Genomic DNA, 19,871 nt, shown 5'->3' with positions numbered 1-19,871 from the left:
TTGCTATGAGTGCTGTAAGAAATTCTAGTGTTATGAAAGTAAAAATTCCATATTAATCTCCAACAGAGAAGAGGCAACAAGGATAAATTATACCAATGCAGTTATTAAAATTTCTTGTGAGCATTTTGTCACTTAATATCTTTCATGATCCTCCAGGTACTCAATCATAAAAAAAATCTTCCTCACAATGAAATACATCACTGAATTAGAAGCATAAAAACAAGGAAAATGCAGTCAAGTTGTACACTACATGCAACTTAGGCACTTGAACTAAATGATGTCCTTCCCATATCCAGTTCCAAGCATTTCAGTCTATAATATTTTTTAACACCTCACTGACAAACCTTTCAAAATTACTTCAGTGTATTAGACTTGACTTACCTGGTCTCGGAATCTGACAGCCATTTTGGAGTTCTGTATTCAGGTCACATACCAACTGTTTCAAAAGCTTTTTTTTCTGCAAGTAGACTTTTAAAGGATCTATTCAGGCTCTGAAACTATTCATAACATTAGCACAACCAAATGGTAATCCAAACCTTCAGTCATTATATACCCTCTTAATGGAATACCAAATTATTTTTGGTTTCTTTCTTTGCTGGAAAACAAACCAAGAGCCCTTTACAACCTGGACTTCTCCCACTATCCCTTGCAAAGCAGCCAGATGGTGAAGGCCGGCCCATGCTTTCTGTGCTCAGCCAATCACAGCTGCCTTTACCTGGCTGTGAGGTAATACAAACCTCAAGCCTGTGGGCTGCCTTCCTGGGTTAATGTTCACAGGCCTCAGAAAGGCCTCTTCCTTAAAAGGCACAAGAACACCCATTACTTTAGTACACACCCCTAATATACAGACCATGGATGAAATCAGACACACCTACCAAGGACAGCTTTGAACATTTCTATTATATGGTGAAAATGTTATTTGAAAAATGAAAAAAAGCAAGAAGTCTGAAAAACTATTGTCTGCTCATAACATATTTCAGATTAAAGTCCCAATGTAGAAACATTTACCTAAGGGTTTTTTTATGGATTAAATTACAAAGATACACTTCCTGTCATCTTTGCATCTATACAGAAACTTTAAAATACAGTTGCAAAGTATGACATTAAATCAAACTTCAGTGCAAAATTAAACGTGGAACAAGATCATAATCTACAGATTGGAGAGGTCGGAGGTCAGAGAGACTTGCCCAACTTCACAAGATATTGGAATTATAAAATACTAGTACTGTGAAGTCTGTTGTATACGGTTATGATATACATGAAATTAATATGTAGAAATTCCAAATTGTTTCCATTAAGTCTTGTCTCAGAAAATAAGAAAACTAGTATGGTCCATTAGAGTTTTAACAGCATATTAGATGCAACTTAAATAGGAATTTATTTTGCCGTCTTTGTACGTTTACTGACTAGATGGGTGTGGTAAAAGGTTACAATGTAACCTCAGCTCAAACTGTAAAGTTTGTCTACGTTTTGAGTCCTCTGGGCAGAAAGCTATCTACTGCTTTGTCTAACAGTTAGAAACAAAAAAACATTTGGCCTGTCTAGCTTGTTTGGTTGGTAGTTGCTCCTCAGATCAATTACAAAGACCAACCATTTTTACCCATGAAAAAAAGTTTAATCTTTGGCAACATAATTGAAATGGAGAAATCTATCGTACTTTGAGGTTTTTCATGAAAGCTACTTATAAATTGATACTTTGCTGTACAGCAATCTTTTTCCTGATATTTTAATGGAAGTAAGCTTTCAGCAGTTAAATAATTATACTGTAATCTAACATCAAATTCAAAGCTTGTAGAGTGTGCATTAGGTATATAAATGCATAAAGCACATAATATAGTATATACATGCTGTATACCACAAATTGTACACACACAGACAGAAGTGATTCTTTTACTGGATTTTGATACAAACGTACAAATGTCCAAACATAAGTGCCTCAACCTAGAAGATGATTCCCAAAAGAACGAGGTCAGGAAAAAGTTGAAGTTTAGTAACTTCACTTTCCTTCCAACAGGGACTTTAGCATACACATTACAATTTTTAAATGTTGCCGACTAAAATCCTCAGAGAAGTAATTAAAGAATAACTGGTTAAATGTCCTCCAGCAATCATTTGCATTAACATCTGATTTGATCATCGCAGAGTGCTTATCACACACTAACAGCAACGTCTGTTACGAATGTCAGTTTTAAAACATGTTAAGCAGGTGGCAAACTTGGGAACGATACATATCTAATTAACCTTAAAAAAATATGACACCTGAAGAAGGCTCCATGGCCGAAAAGTTGTGTTTTCTTTCTTCTTTTTTTCAGCATGGAATAAACCCATTACTTGTTCCTTAAAAAAATATTACCTTTTACTTTTACATAAATTCAAAGGGGCAGACAAGATATGCTAAACCTTGTAAATTTGTAAATTCAAATTAAAAATGAATGGCTAACATGCAATTTAGAATTTTTCCTATTGTAAACACTCCAATATACACCCTTCTTCAAACAGTATAAAAATTCTTATCCCAACTAATTTCCTTAAAAGTGAAGACTGGGTCTTTATTTCTTGAAGTTTTAAGTTACATGTTATTTAACTAGTACAAGTCTAGATGCTTGATAGTTTTCTAGAAATAGTATTTTTTTATATTTTAGGTTATTCTTATGGAAAATCTAGTACTTAAGTATACCTTTTATTCAGTCATGCATCCAAGAACAGAGCTCAGCATGAAGTTAACATTGTCCAAAAGTAACAGGATGTTCTCCTTTTCGCTTTTATTTATATAAATCAAGCTTGGAATGAGGAACAATCCCTGTAGCTGTTACAAGACCATTAGTCAACCAATTTATCAGAAAGGACATATACCTTCTCATTACGCACAGAAAATACATTTGAACAATGTGATGAATATAAAGAAGTTAGCTTCTCTTCAATTTCTCAACTTCCATCGAAACATAGATCAGCATTTAGTAACAATCATGCAATCAATTGTTCTGGCTCCGTCAATTGTTCTAGTTATCCTACGGAGGAAGTTTGTCATCATTGTGTGACAATGAATCAAGTGTTCCAATGTTTGTACCGTTGAAGCTATCCAGAAAAACAAAACCTGAAGTTTTCCATTACATGATGAAGGGAGAACTCGTGAAGAAGGAACACCACATTAAAACAAAAGAAAATATCAGGTTCTTTTTCAGGCCAGTTACAACAAACACCCCCTGTGCTACACTGGGATTCAGGTTTATAAGGCCCGTTTAGCTGGGACTTGATTAAATTGTCTATATGTTTCTTAAGTCTTACACATGAATCAAGAAGAGTTTCCTCTTTGTTTTGCAGTTTTGTAATTGATTGAATATAGAAAAGAGTTCTTGAATTCACAGGAAAATACAAGGGAAATATAAATAAACGATTTCCACCCCTTTCCCAATACAATTCAACAACAACCATTGAAGTTTTTAAATTAAAGCCACAGGCATAAAGAAATGTACTGATATTACTAAAAGGGGGAAATCTGTTTATTTCTTATGCATGATAGACATTCAAATTTGTATTTAATCTTAAAATGGAATTTAAAAATTCACATTCAAAGCCATGTTTACACATACAAAATGTTGCTATTGTAGTGCGTCATACAGTATTCAAGATATACTTTTTTTTCTAAAAAAACATTTTAAATGTTCTTTTGCTTTTCAGTTTCTGAAGCATCAGACAAATTAAATGGATTCTGGAATTCAATACAGATTAATGTCAAAGACAAAATCTGAAATATCAGCTCACACCTGAACTGCTTTTATCGTTACTTCAAATGCGTTTCAAAACTATATCTATTTTCATGCACTCGTCACCCCCTAAGTTAAGCTGAGATCACTTGCAGGCTAATTGTAGAAACTGATCAGTAAACATGGCATGCCAGGCCCTGTGAAAATAAGAATCATATTAAGTACTCCGATAAAAGGAAACACATGAACTGCAGACTGTTGCTTTAAAGCACAACACAATACAAGTCATAATATAGCAACTGCATTTTTAGTTTATATTTCTTGACAACATCAAGCATGTGCTGCATGTACAGAACAGCAATACACTTGCAATGGTGCAGTAATTTCCCTGTTTTTCTCTTTAATTGCAAACTACCGCAGAGAGGAATCTGCTTCTTACGCGAACCTTGATAAGAAAACCTGAGGAAAACACAGGAACCTTCAAACTCCAAATCACGGCCTCCTCTAGGAGCTGAGGAATTAACTTTTTTAATAGGTAAAAACACAAAACATAAAATTCACATCTGGGGGGTTAACCTTAGTCAAAGTTTCTTCAAAATTATATAACTCTTCCTCCACTGCTCATGGGGTCAGAACGAGTGTATTTGTCAAGATAGAAAAAGCCTGGCCTGTGAAAATTATTTTTTCAAAAACGCTCCCATATCTGTGCAATGTTTTTCTTTAGAGAAGAAAACATTACTTGTGAGATCTGAGGAATTCGACTTGAAAAACCCTTAAAGCAAGAGGTCAGATTGTAGCTCTTTCGAAAGCTGTCCAGACCAATATACCACTAAGTTAAACAAATATAATCCAATGTGCAAGACCATATCCATAAAATCAGATTTGAACCAGTAAATATCATACAAATAGACCTAACACCATAAGGATTTCAGAGTTTACATAAGAATGGACCTGAAGGGTCCTATTTCGCATGTAATGCCCCTTGGAGAAATAATGGAAAACGTTGTTACAGTGTGACAACATGCAGGCTATATTAAACCCATTTAATTTGTTCAGCATTTTTTATTAAGGCTAAATCATTTAAGAAATACATTAAAATACATATCAGACTTTGACTGCCTAACACTTCCTCTTTTTAAGTTAGTGTTCAAAAACTATCTGTAGAAGCTTCACTTCATTCCATCCTCACCACAATTTTATCTGCTTTCGTATTTCTTTTTAAAGGCAGTCTAAGCCTGGACACTACCGTGAACTTCAAGGAGGGGCAACAGAGAAAGAGGAAGTTAAGAGAAAACTACCCTTCCTGTAATTTCCCAGATAAAGCTAATCTTATTAGTAATCTTCGGAATGCAAAACAGCAAAACACAAAAGCACAGCCTGGCAATCTATATAAGACAGTCCTAGCTCACAAACCATTAAAAACCTTTTGAAATTCAGTCCAATTTGCCAGGAAATTTCAGGATTCACTCTTCTATGATGATTTTTCACTGCGAATGCTTTCGTAAAGGTGCAATACTAACTTTAACAATAGAGAAAGTGCTTTATTTCATTTCGGGGACCTGGGAAAATATCAGAAGGTCCCCAAGGAAATCTGAAAGGCACTGAAAATTGAGCACCTCAAATGCACTGACCCTGACTCCCTTCAAGATGAACTGCCTGGATGACATCCTTGGATCAATTAGCTACAGGTGACCAAACGGACCAGACAGGCTGAATTGTCTCCACTTATCTGCAACCACTCTTATGTTCTTATTGTTCATTTGATGTTTTTCTGTTCTGTTTTTGGAAAGGTGACATGGTAATTAAAATACCAGGTAGTCAGGACCTCATACTGTCTCTGAGGGAGAGCACCTCCTTTAGCTCAAAAGTCTGGGTCCCCACTTTGAACAACCCTGTTAGTCATAATTTCTTAACAAAAGTTCAAGTGGGGAGCTGTGTCGTCACACGTAGGCTGTAAAGGAACACGTTAAGGTTTATTCCAAGCTGAAAAGAAAAGAGACAATGTTTCGGCTGTGGAGCCTTCTTGAGGTGTTATCTTCTGAAAAGTTGTCTCTTTTTTTTTTCCCAGCATGTAATAAACCTTTACTTCTTCCCATACATTTGTTAAGTCAAATTAATACATTTTTACAATTCTAGAAATCACTAAATTATAACCAAAAGGCAGCAAGACTGAAACATAATGCTATGCCTCATACATATAGATGCCACAGCTCTGTGTTTAAAAAGTTTATTTTCAGTCATTTAACAATAAAAGGGTCCAGATTCACAGGGATTATAAAAAGAAATCAAAGCACATGTTCCTGAAGACTGACTCACTCCTCCTTCCCCGTATGGGACTTACAATGGCAGATCTGTTTAGCTTAAACAATAAAAAATGAGACATTAAAATGAAAAGGACAGTTTCTTAGACATAAGAAGGAGGTTTTCTATGAAGAAAATCTGTGACACCACAAAACGAGGCAGGCCACGTTCTTCAATAAACCCTCTACTAATGAGCCAATACATGTGATGCATTTATGATTATATAAATGTGATAATATTAAACCAATTTTCTGATTAACAACATTTATATAAGCATTTAACTCATTTTCATGTTTGTTTAGGACCTATTCCAATTAACTCAACATGTTTTATGACCCTCTTAAGCACAAATGTTCTGGGACCAATTATCCTGTGCAAATCAAGGTACAAGGTACATGTCCTGGGGCTCGGATATGAAAATTATAGTCAAGGGGGAGGAGTACCACCTGCTGGTCCACCAACACAACTCGCAGCAGCATCCTAGCTTTGCTCAGATCTCTTTCACATCCCAGTGCAGACCAGACCCACCCTTGTTTAGTTTCTGAGATCTGACAAGGTGATGCTGCCAATACTGCCTGACTTTATGACGAGCTTTGTATGTTCTGCGATAATCAGAAGCAGATTCCAAAAGGTAAGTGGAAGGAAAAACAAGAGGCTGCTGTAAAAGGCCCTGTTGGCAGACTGTCAAAATCCAAAATGAAGAACCATTTCATATTTTCTGCTCTCGAAGCAGTTGTCTGCCCTTCGAGCCTAGATGAATAAAGAATAGAACAGCTCCGGGTAGCTGGGTCACAGACACTTCTAAAGTGACATTAGGAATGCACCATTGCAAGCTACCGAGATGTAACACTCTCTGCTGTACGCAACGAGATCAAAGTCAGCATTTCACACGGGAAAAGCAAGCTGGGAGGAAATGGCTTTTTCAAACAGCTGCATTCAGATGCAATCCTGTAAAGCATTTCTGGTGTTTTGCAGGAGGCCATGATGATCATTAACATCATCCTATAAGGGCTGCCACCCAGGCTGTAGGGCATCCAAGCAGTAGAGCCGTCCCTTCCAGTGAACTCCTCCCCCAAGACAGTAGCCTATGCCAAACTAAGCTCTGGGCGGCTTAAGTAACAGGGTCAGGGCACAGCCTAATTAAAGTGCCTGTGGCATCTGAAAGCCGAGCAACAGCCTTCTACTAGGTTACAGCGTACCCACCCACCGGCTCCTGTGAAAGCTACACAGTTGCTGCTTCTATCAAGACAAGGCTTTGGTGGCACTGGAAAAGGCACTTCCTTGTATATTTCTGTGCTCTTCCCCAGAGGCTGTGGTTCAATACCTTTTAGCCTCTTCTCCCAACATTACAACACCAGTAAGGTCAATGTTCCTCATTGAAAGAATGTACAGTATTTACAAAGTATTGCAATTTGTTGTAAAGAGCTTGTGATAATTCACCATGCTACAGACTACCACCTTTTCAAAAGTAAATGAGACAAAACACTAAGCCAGTGTAAGAGTAATATTAATTGCCTGTTTAGTTGACTGCAGGGCATGCATTCTTAAAATATGTACCAAAGACGAATCTTCAATATAATTTAATTTTTTTGACCATGCTTACTCAGTCATGCTCTAAATTCTGGAATAGAAATCTTGGGATCTTTGGAACAGCTTTCTAGCTCGATATTTCAATGCTATGCGTAATCCAAAGACCGTCAACTACACAAAGCTCGACTTGAAAGTCTTTCAATTATACCTTTTATCTACTTTCATCAAGATTATTATTAAAGTAACCCTTGCACATTTTGAACGATGTACATTTTGCATCGTCTTTTGTCCTTTTTCTTCAAGATTTGAAAGTATTTTGCAGAGCACATAACTATCATATGAATTTGTGCTTTATTGAATCAGGGTATAACTTGTTACTTTTAATTAGATGAATAAAGAATAGAACAGCTCCAGGTAGCTGGGTCACAGACACTTCTAAAGTGACATTAGGAATGCACCCTCGCAAGCTACCGAGATGTAACACTCTCTGCTGTACGCAAGGTCTCTGTAGACCTTGAGAATTATGGATATTCAATCAAAATAAATCCCTATAGCTTTGATCAACTACTTTGCAACAGTCACACCATTAAATACAACACCAACAGTCACACCATTAAATACAACACCAGGTGTCGCACAGATTCTGCTCACAGACATCCAGTGTCATGCAAGTTTCAAACAAGTCTGAATGACATTTAAATTACAAATAAGCACCATCAGTGCTATGTCTCCCATCATAAAACCTATTTATTATTTATAACTGTTGAAGTATAATGAAACCAAAACAATGGGAATTAAGTGCATCTAAAGAAAACAAAACAACTAAAAGTCTATTTTAGACAGAGATCCTTGCATTGTTACTGCATCTGCTCACTTGACTGTACAGAACCTGTAATACAGGTGAAATACAGAGCATCCCAAAGACCCTGAAGAGCCGGGATGAATTCTGCAGTACGATCCTCTGCTCCTGGCTAACCCCTACACATGAACTGTCTGTTCCCAGCTCTCCCTGCCCCCAGCATTCAGCAGTAACCTTCGTCTTACTGGTAGCAAAGGGCAGATGGCCCGTACTTGTGCCGCAGTTTCCTCACCGACACCCAGTGGGGGCCTCTCTGCGCTGGATCTGGACAGCACGGATTTCATCCGGAGGTTTGGAAAACCGTGCTAGCACCAGCTAATAGTTGAAATGTCTGCACCAGCTTGGAAAAACACTTCACATCATTGCCAGAAAACACACAAAGAGTGCACCTGAGGTGCCGTTTCAGAAAGTGTCGAAGGGATAATCCAGTACAAGCCTTCAGGAGGTACAGTTGGCAATTAAATTAGCCTGCTGATGTATGCCAATTTTCTATGCAAAGCTGCTGCAGTGCCCCTGGGAACATGCAGGGCACCAGTTAGTCAGGAGATCCTTGGCAAACCCCCCTGAAGTTCAATTCCATTTTTCCCCGGTGCCTGAGAAATTGGGTTACATACACTTAAGCTAAGCTGTTTTCACTCCAGTAGAAAGCATGAACTGGCCTCACCAATATGACACCATTGCTCTACAAAATTAAATTGGGTGCATTTGTAAAAACATAATAAAAACAACAAGGAAGTTCTCAGATTTACACAAGTACTGTTATTCCTCCCACATACAAAACTAGCGTGGCAAATGTGCACAGCATATGTGACATGTTGACATCGTATATTAAATATGACACTGTATAGAATGTCCGTTAAAACTGACAAAAGAGAAAGTTATCAAAACCCACATTATAATGCCATTTTAAGGACCATTTTGGTCTGCAAGGGAAGTCCAAGTGGGCCCAGAAATCAAGGAATGCTCTTGAGGCGGTAACAATTTCAAGTTAAACTAACTTCGAGGATGCAGCTTCGTCGACAATCAAATAAAACAACAAAAAAACTCGGATTCGGCCACCACTGGAAAGTCCTCTATCGCCATGAACACAGGGTGGACCCGGAGAAGGCGTCTCTCGGGCACCTCTGCGCCACACTGTGACGGCTCGGGTCACGCTGCCACCGGCGCGTCGCCATCTGGTCACCAGCGTGTGATACTGCGAGGGGCTTCAGCGACCCAGACTTGCTACAACTTGACAGCCGGGTTGACCTACTTGAAACACTCTAGCTCTTAATTCTTACATTTAATTGTGGTTCATTGAGAACGATTTCTAAGTTACCGTGGCCTCATACGAATAGGTAGTGAAGTTTTTGCTATTTGGGTGTTTGCTTCGGCCTGAAGCATAACGATGCTCCTTTCCTGTTGAAAGTTTCAATGCCTGGACGATTCGTCTGGTAGTATCTTAAAACCGGCTAAGTCGGCGAAAATAAGCCGCTTTTCGAGGGCCCTTCCAAAAGGTTAACAAAAAAACGCAGGTGAAAAGTCTACTGGACACACTTTACTAAACTTGTTTGAAAATGTATCTTTAAACTTAACTGGATTCATTTGCACGTAATAGACTAGAATTACATGTCAAACCTTGAGAAACACTTCACAACAACTAAACACAAAACTAGTAAACAGTGTGTTTATAAATCATCTTTCAGTTACTTACTCTAAGAACCTCGGAGACATTTCTACTCGAATAAACAACCGCTCTGCTCCCTCTCACCGGCATCCTGCGGTTTGAATAGTTCAGAAGGTTTTTTTTAATGGTCAAACAAGCTGCAGATAACAGCTGAGTAAATTAGCTCTTGTTCGGTTCTTCAGACTCTGAAACTCAACATGGCTTTTGACAGCGTTACAACAAAAGGTCCTTTTAAAGGCGCAGTCCTCCTTCCCGACCTCGACGTCCCCAGAAACATTCCCACTGCGAAGGGAAGAGCATTCTTTTCCAGGGAGAACAAACTTAACCGGGCAACCCTCGTCCAGGCAGTACCATTGAGAAACGAGGGACCCCCCGTGTTTACCAAATCAATTAAAGCAAATTCAGGATCAAAACTTAAATTCCGTCATTCGCTGGACACATACAGGTTTCCAAAAGTCGGAAGACGCAAACCGTGCGCGGTATGTAAGATACCAAAATGTGTTTGAATCTTAAGTAGCCTCTCCGTATCCTCCCTCTTTTGAACAAAATAGGTTCTTCCGGTATGGTTGCATTGATTTTAGCAGTTCGCAGAAACTTCCAAAATACACAAACAAAACAAAGAAAATTGATTTTCTTGTATGTCAAAAGATGTCATGATTTGCTGTGAGCCACATACATCTGCGGAGAGAAAAATGCGTCCCCGATTCTTTCTTGGTCAAGTTTCACACCAGTTTTAACTCCACCTGTACCGTGTCCTTCATAGGGTGTTAAAATAAGTATTTGTGTTCTAAGTTCTGTTTAAACAAGGAAACGGGGGGAGAATTTAATAAATACGAACTGTCGCTACCCGTTATCGGCAAAGGTATACCAGCTTTTGTTACTTGGCAAAAGTCCTGTTTATTCCGAGAGACACGTATCCCAATAGCTTCACGATAGTTAGTGGGGAACAGTATACATAACCGACTTTTAAAATTGAAAACGTTTTTCAAGAAAATACTGAACTTTTGTTTTGGCCCTTGACGTTGGACATTGATTGATCCTTCTTTCAGCAGAGTTTTATGATATTTAAATATTTAAAAACAGCCACTAACGCAGCCAGTTGCCACCGATTTGACGAGACACCCGTCTGAGCTGCGTTCATGACTTAGAATACTTGTTTGCCGATTATCGGTGACCTCTGGTCTCGTCGAGCAATTTCATCAACTTGTATTTCAATTTTTTTTTAAATATGAGAATATAAAACTGCACAAATACCATGTAATCAGGAAAGTTAAACGTTAATCATTCAAATACATAAATGTATATATTTACAGAGGTCTTTGTAAATTTTCTCAAATTAATGGTTTTCTTATAGTGTTTTCCTTTGAAAAAGAAACACGTATAACGAAACGCTGCAGATAATATTCAGATTATAATGTGTATCCCCACCCCTAGCAGTGCCCTTTTGTCTTTTGTTTTCTTCTTCTAACCTTTTTTTACGCATGGGGTCCCAATCAAATCCAATTAACGTTAAAGGCTGTGCCACAGCATTGCTGCCTTGATAAAGCAATAGATGTTCCACATCCTGTTAATGTATTTGCCCATTGTCCCGAAAGCCAGATTACTACAGTATGTGGGTCGGTCCAACCCTCCCCCAACACCCTCACCCCAGCGAGTTTCTGTTTACAAAGGTATAGCTGTAAACTAAATGTAAATCAGTTTTCAACACTACATAGATTAAGATCAAGGTCACTGTAATCCTCTCCTATAATTCTATGAATTCTCAGCAGCACTGTAATTCAGCACAACCAGCAATAAGAAGTCTGGTTTACCAAAAATTAGCCACAAATCATGGTGATTTGCTTTATAAATAAATAAATGAAGTCTTATCTATAACACTGTGACCTAAACCAGGAGAAGCAGTCTAAAACTGGATGGGTAGAGTAGCTTCACAATATTTATTTTGTAACGTACCACTGGAAAAAAACAGAGCAGAGACTAGTAACCAACAATTACAAATGTTTCGTTTAGAATGGGGGCACTTTGTTAAGATTGCAATCAGGAGTCTTTTCCCCATTAGAATGCAGTGAATGACAGTCACACAGTGGGGTGCGAGTAATTGAACTGAATAGCTTTCTTTTTATTCAATAAAGAAAGGAGAAAAATCTGCTAGTATGCTTAAAATAAGAAGCAGCATAATTGTCAAAGGCATGATTCAGTGATCAGCATTCTGGTCTGCCTATCTCTTAAGCAAATATTTCAGTTGAGGCCGACAATCCTTAACAGCAGGAGTGCAGGTGAAAAGTTAAAATTCTTCCGTAACCTGGGTAACCCCCCACCACGTGACTTACTGATAACAGATGGGCTGTGTTTAATCACTCCCTGCTCCCTGCAAAAACCCCTGCAATAAACTCTCCTAGAACTCAAATTGGGATGGATATTGATTGACTCCAGGGTTGACTCACAGAGTAAGCCTGACTCATCCTCTCAGAGATCCTGATTGAAAGGAATCTAGACAGTTACTACTTAAAGGGCAAGAACAGTTAACCGGTTCCAGTGCGAGGTGAGAAAAATTAAATTCCACTAGCTGCACATCACCCAATACAGTGAATACACCTCTGGTTTCATTAATATTATATTAATCTATTCATTTTCTAGTACCGGGGGTTAATCCTTCCAAGGGTAATAGGCCGGCCGGAGCGTGATGCTGACATCACCTCCACCTCCGGTGTGGGATGGGCAATGAAAATTGGTGGCCCTTGACCCCATTCCCCATGGCCCTTTATGGCCTGAAAAGGGAACTACCTACCCATTAATTTTCTAACTGCGTTATTCAACACGGGGTCACGGGGTAGCTGGAGCCTATCCTGGCAAGCAATAGGCGAAGGAAACACCCTGGATGGGATGCCTGTCCATCACAAGGCACACACAGACACGCCCACACTCAAGCCAGGGTCAATTTTCCCAGAAGCCAATTAACCTGTGCAAAAGTAGTTTGGGTGGGTAGCTGTGTCAGCATGGGTAGGCTGCAGAGGAACAAGTAATCTATTTATTCCATACTGAAAAGAGAAGAAAAAAGCACAACGTTTCGGCCGTGGAGCCTTCTTCAGGTGTCAGGTGCCTTCAGGTGTCAGGTGCCTTCTTCAGCCTTCTTATGACACCCGAAGAAGGCTCCAAGGCTGAAACGTCGTGTTTTCTTTCTTCTCCTTTCAGCATGGAATAAACCTATTCCTTGTTCCTTTGTAGCCTGTGTAAAATCCTTGGAGTTGAGGAGGAAACAGGAAAACCCAAAGGAAATCCTTGCGAATACAGGGAGAACAAGTAAACTCCACGCAGATAGCACCCCAAGATTTGAACCCAGGGCCCCAGCGCTACAAGGCAGTAAAGCTAACCACCATAACCATATACTGCCATATGCAGAAGACAAAACCTACACTGTAAACACTTCTAGCTGTTAGTATTCTGCACAACAACTAACAAGGTAGCAGTTTGAGCATGGTAATAAGCATATTGTAAGTATGGGTGGCCAACCCTCTCATTCAATACAGGATTCAATAGTGCATCATCATGCATCATGTAGTTTCAATCATTTTCATTGACAAGGAAAGCAAGGAAAAAGAGTCAAACATCAAACAGATCAATGACTGAAGGTTGCAGCAAATCTTTGCTGTTGGCAACAACGGATTGCATAAATCAATGCTATGGATTTCATACCAAGACTTTTCAAGCTTAATCAGCAGTTTTATGTGACGCAAAGTAACTCTTAAAGTAAGAGGATACTATTCCATCGCTGCCCAGACAGCTACACTTGAAGCACCAAAACAGTTCATCATCTCTGGCCATTTTGTTTCTGCATTTGTATTTTATTACCCTGCTTCCAAACAGGAATCTGAAAAAAGTAGTTTAATTTCTAAGGGGAAGATACAAACCTACAAAAATCAACATTACAGCAAAGACATTATGCACGGTAAGACAATGACATCCCTATTTCAGGCCTGACTACAATCAGTCTGGAACACATCTACAGTATAATAGGGGAAGCTTCATATAGGGACTTCAAACCACTAGTATCAATGATGTCTCAAGTAATTCAGGGCAAGCAAAAGGGGTCCAAGAAGAAATAAATAGCCTGTTCATGAGAACAACATGTACAAGGACTTTACAACAGAACACGTTTAGTGATTACAAACTGATCATGGCATGTAAAATGCCATAAAAAGATTTATAAAGCTATTTTGCACATCGAACATAATACAGTAAGCTAATGTCACAATTCATTGTCCAGTGAAGAGGCTACTCAGAACCCACTTTTAACAAAAGCTTTTAATGATGAACATATTCGGAAATAAGGCCTAGCAAAAGCAGATCACACATACAGAAAGATGTGAAGAACATCTTTAGGACCACAAGTGCTAATGAGACATATGTACTGGTTCACTATTTATGTCTGATCTTCACAAACACCTCCTAACTCATAAACCTGGGCACATGGTCAGATGACCCTTGTTCAGGGAATAAAGAAGCCCAGAAACATGCTAACCTAGCCAGCCATATGCCATACACTAAAAAAAACAGTGGACAAAAGTAGAAACTACATGGAATTACATTTACAACTGAGAACAGGTAGCAACTCTTTATTTTAAGGATTATGGCAGTACGGACAAGCTACCCAGCCATGAAGTTGAAGTCTTGGCTTCTTTCAAGAAACGGCTGGATGAGATCCTGGAATCCATCAGCTACTAACTACCAAACAGGCTAGACAAGCCGAAGGGCTTCCTCTTGTTGGTAACCATTTTTATGTTCAACTCACTTTAGCCAAGCCAAACTGCTTCAGAGGGCGCAGATGATTTATTACCAACCAAAAAATCCTTGATTTGAAAGCAGCAAATTACAGTCACTGGAAACAGGACAGAACCAGAACACTCTGATTCCTCTGTTAATGTGTAGACTCAGAATCCTCTTTTTCCTCACATGACCACTAGCCTAACAATATAATGTAATTAGTAATTCATTATAATACAACAATAGAAACAGCTGAAATTAGCTTTGAAATTAGCTGCAACACTTTTATTATTATATTGACTGTTATGGACTATATAGAAATCTCTGTTTCTGGTTTCTATGTCTATTAGTTTTGTGTTGGTTTGAACTCCTTTATAGTAGTGACAGTTGTATTCAGCTGAACTCAAAACAAATCAAACTGCAATTTTAAATTGCTTTTGCTCCTTGACCTCAAAGTGGTTCCAGGGAACGACAAATAAATCCCTGAACACTTCCCCATATTATTTCTTAATTAACTTTTTTTGCACTTTTGTGTTTTCTGACCAGCTTAAAATGAGACATTAACTTTCTATTATGACACAGGCAGTGCAGGTAGCTTTTTCCTTTGAACCAGGCCAGTAATGAGATTCATTAAAAGAGTCTTGTTTAAATAATGCTTCAAGCAAGTTCTTTAGGGATGGTTCTTCATTATGTTACTTGTGTCTTAATTAGGAAATGCAGGCAAGTAAGCAATGCCAGCTGAAGCTTTCAAATTAGTGAAAACTTATACAGTATTTACATATACAGAAATAAACTAATCTCAGAGAATTATCTTACTTTAAAGGCAATGTTTAACACCATGTTCGATAAAACGGACTTTAACTTGGTGTTTAGTGCTGAAGGAGAAATTAAATAAAATTGAGTAAAAAAATATTATGAAATGACTATGAACAGCTTGATAACAAAGGCTCCATCCTTCGGAAGAGATGTTAAACTGAGGTCCTGACTCTCTGTGGTATTAAAATTCCCAGGGCATTTCTCAAAACAGCAGGGGTGTTACCAATCATGGCCTAATAATCCCATTCCCATCTCTGAACTGGCTTTATCATTCTATTCTGGTCCTCACTGATAGCTGGCGTGTGGTGAGTGTACTGGCACACTATGGCTGCCATTGCATGATCCAGGTGGGGCTGCACACTGGTGGTGGTGGAGGGGAGTCCCCACTACCTGTAAAACTCTTTGAGTGGAGTGTCCAGAAAAGTCCTATATAAGTGTAAGGAGTATTATTACCACCATTACTATTACTATCATCGTCAATTGGAAAGGTACCTGGTGAGGTTGAATAAACCTGGGTGCTGACAGAGGTCTGGTGTCTGGTAGGTACCTCACTTCAGTGGTCCAGTAGTGTCGATCCCACGTGCTGGAGGCACTAAACAAAGTCGGCTGATCCCTGAAAAGACAACAAAACGGTAGCATTACTGGAGTGTTAAACACTTGCTTCCCAACATAATTAAACAGAGACGGTTGTTCCTTCAAGCTCTGCATCAGTACTGCAACATGCAGAGGTGCAGACATGGAAACTAGACCAATGTACGTAGCATTGTGCATTATTCAGTCAACCGAATCCTGTATTTTCATTGACACTGCATTCCCATGCAACCGCCGAAGGTCAAGCTGCACGTCTTGGAAACAAAAGGTTATTGATGCTGGTGCAGTGCCCTCTGGCTTCTCCTCTTGGCAGTGCTCTCACCCAACTAGACAGGCAGCTCTATGCTGATTTCAGTCCTTCCTCAGTGATGGAAAATTCTGCCCGACTGCTCTCACAGCAGCTTCTTCATCGCAGTGCTTTCATGAGGAATTAAGGCGTCGGCCGCGTCCCACTTTTTGCAAGTAAAAAAACTGTTGAGTAAGGACAGGCAGATTTTCTCCCTCGCTCACATGAATCTGGGTGCCAAGCAGGGTTTCAGGTCGAGTCGATGGAAGACAGAAGTGAATGTCACGCCCAAATTCAATAAAACTGAATGTTTATGGAATGACCGATATTAGGTAGAAACAGAGAAAACAATCCTATCTTAAAATTTTAAAATAATAATAATAATAAAAAACTTTATTTTATATAGCGCCTTTAAAGGTGGCTTCTCAAAGCGCTTTACAGGATGACAATAACAATAAATAAGAAGACTATAACAATAAATAAAAAGATTTCACAAGATAGGACACAATTATAATTACAACAATACAACAATAACAATAGAGGAGACCGTGGAAGGTGGTATTAAGAAGAGCAGAGGGGTGAAGAATGGAACCAGTTAAGTAAAGGCTTTTCTGAAGAAGGTTTTGAGTCTGGATTTGAAGGAGTTTAGAGAAGGTGACTCTCTGATATCCTTGGGCAAAGAGTTCCAGAGCTTGGGGGCATAACAGGAGAAGGCCCTGTCACCCATACAATGTAGACGGGCTTGGGGGACAGTAAGGAGGGCAGAATTTGAAGAGCGGAGGTTGCGAGGTGGAGAGTAGGGCGATAAAAGTTCAGACAGGTATTGAGGTGCCAAGCCATGTAAAGCCTTATAGGTGAGCATGAGGATTTTAAAGTCTACGTGGAATTTGACCGGAAGCCAGTGCAAGGACTCCAGGATAGGAGTAATGTGAACACTTGCACTAGACCTGGTCAGGATTCTGGCTGCTGAATTTTGGACATACTGCAGCTTGTTCAGAGTAGATTTAGATACCCCAGGGAGTAAAGCATTCGGCAGTTTAGTAGTTAAGTGATTCCAGTATCTCACCAAGCCGTTTCACGATGTGTCGACTTCAACAGCACGGCTGGGTAGCTTGTACTCCTACAACAAAATGGGAAGAAGTGCTTCCGGTTCTCAGAGTAGCTTTTCTCCATGCATTGCTTACATATTATTATTTTTTTTTCATTTTGATGAATCGGTAAAAGCCCTGTGGGCTCAGTGACACCAGACAAGGAACGGTGAGTACCCCTGAGTACGAGGCTGATCCATGTGACTCAAGGTTAACGATGGCTGGATCTGCCAAGAGGGATGATCTCCATTTCCCTTATGTGTCATTATGCGTATATCATGCTTGACGTTAAAGCCTTCGAAGAAGTCTTTTAAGTGTGTACATACTTGCATAATCTGTATTTAACCAGTGCATTTTACATGTCTGGAGTTTTATTTTATGGTTTAAATTGCTATAGAACATTAACATACAGTGGAGTCATGTTGCAATTTAGAGGACAGAAAAGAGCAGACTGCTTATTGATTGCATAACCCCAGAGTGCTGCTTTAATTTGACTTTAGATTAATTCTTCAGCCACTGAAAAAAAGCCCATTTCAAGTTACATAACGTTGTGCATGCCATTACTTTAAATCCGCGTAGAGGAGAATCAGACTGACTAGAGGATCCATATGAAACAAGAGCACTAGGTGGATGGGCTTCCTTTTTCCAGTAAGACTGTGACAGCTGCCTGCCTACGCTCTCTAAATGACTGCAAACCATAATCTGCCAACACTGGCCCCGGCGGTCATCTGCGGAAAATTCCTGCTCCTTATCCCAACAGCTGGGATGAAATTTCCATAATCGCCGTTTTATAAAGTTGTCACAATGAAACCGGAGACAAGAACAGAAATTTAGCAATCTATGAAAAAATAGAAAATGTCTAATAACAATAAAGGGATACAGCAAGAATCATTAAGGATTAGAGTGCTTTTTCCAGAGTGCTTTTCTCGAGAACCTACTGTACATGTACTGTGTATACCACACAGCCCTCTATAGATCTAGACACCTACTGTTCACAACAATTATACTAGTCACTAGTCATAATACAATAGTTAATTCCACAGATGTAAATAAAGTCATGTAAAGATTGTACATGACCACAATTTACTCCTCTATGGATGCTTTATGTAACATCAAATTAACGTTTCTTTCAAGATAAAAAATAATTGTACACAATACACATATGAAAAAAGTCAAGATATCTATCCGTCTATTTTCCAACTGCTCCCTGCAATCCAGGGTCGCAGGAGAGCTGGAGGCTATCCCAGCAAGCAAAGCACATAAGGTGAGATACACCCTATACCCAGGTAATGCAGACAGGCCAGGCACGCAGACACAAACACACACACACTCACATCAGGACCAATTTTCCCAGGAAAATTCCCAGGAGCCAATTAACTTACCACTACGTGGTTAAACTGGAACACCTGGAGGAAACCCACGAAAACAGGGAGAAAACATACAAACTTGAACCCAGGGCCCCAGTGCCACAAGGCAGCAATGCTAACCACTGCATCACTGTGCCACACCCATATCTCAAGGTATTACCTTTTTTAAATAAACTTAGAATCACAAATAATTTTACTAAATACTCACTCAATCTGGAATTATTAATCAAGCCAATCATCTTTTGACATGCTCCAAGCCCTGCAATGATGTACAAGAAGACCAGTGCTGATTGGAGGAAAGGCACGCCAATCAATGACATCACCACAAGCCTGCAGGCACAGGGGTTGATGCTTTTGGTGGGAATCCTGGCTGAATGCTCTAAGCCCCAACCCTTGGAGTAAGTGTATTGGAATCCCAGTCACTGGACACAGCTGACTTGTGGTATGACTTGTGAATTCATGATGTCTAGACCGAAGAACTTAACCTGCATAGTGTTTAGCACTTGAGCCACTTGGGAACACTCAGACAAGCTACTGTTCTTCTAATGTATAAAAATCACAATGCTCCTTTCAACCACACTAGTTTAAGATTAGAGTCCCGGCCTTAGGAAAAAATTCAGTGGCCATAAGTAAACTGCTAGACATGCAGACTTTAAATGACCTGTACAGTATAGAAAGAAACAAAGAAATGTGGACCTGGTATACACAATTTATCACACCTGAAAGAGGATTAACATCTGAAATATTGTGCTTTCATTCTACCTTTCAGCATGTAATTAACCTTTACTTGGTCATTTGTAGCCAAGCAGCTATCCACTGAGATTTGTTAAGCAAATAACAAACAGTAAACAGTAGCAAAGTGAGTGGGGGCTCACTGTAATAGTAAGGTCAAATGTGACTCT

At 39.3% G+C, this 19,871-nt stretch overlaps 1 protein-coding gene across 5 annotated transcripts in view; it reads right to left on the bottom strand.

The window, feature by feature from the left end:
* tjp2b (tight junction protein 2b (zona occludens 2)) overlaps positions 1–19,871 on the bottom strand; it is a 74,695-nt gene that overhangs the window by 39,755 nt on the left and 15,069 nt on the right. For 3 of the 5 annotated variants that reach the window (XM_088630064.1, XM_088630069.1, XM_088630063.1), the window contains exon 2: positions 16,130–16,250. In XM_088630064.1, the coding sequence (XP_088486190.1) occupies positions 16,130–16,250 (121 nt within the window). Of the gene's footprint in view, positions 1–381; positions 666–10,087; positions 10,547–16,129; positions 16,251–19,871 lie in introns of those variants that run through there. The other 2 variants (XM_088630066.1, XM_088630067.1) reach the window with 2 other exon arrangements.

This window comes from Lepisosteus platostomus, chromosome 4, assembly GCF_059453375.1.
Source record: "Lepisosteus platostomus isolate fLepPlt1 chromosome 4, fLepPlt1.hap1, whole genome shotgun sequence".
In the NCBI taxonomy this organism is placed as follows: domain Eukaryota; kingdom Metazoa; phylum Chordata; class Actinopteri; order Semionotiformes; family Lepisosteidae; genus Lepisosteus; species Lepisosteus platostomus.
The sequence above is the reverse complement of the archived record's forward strand: the minus strand, read 5'-3'. Positions and strand labels throughout refer to the sequence as shown.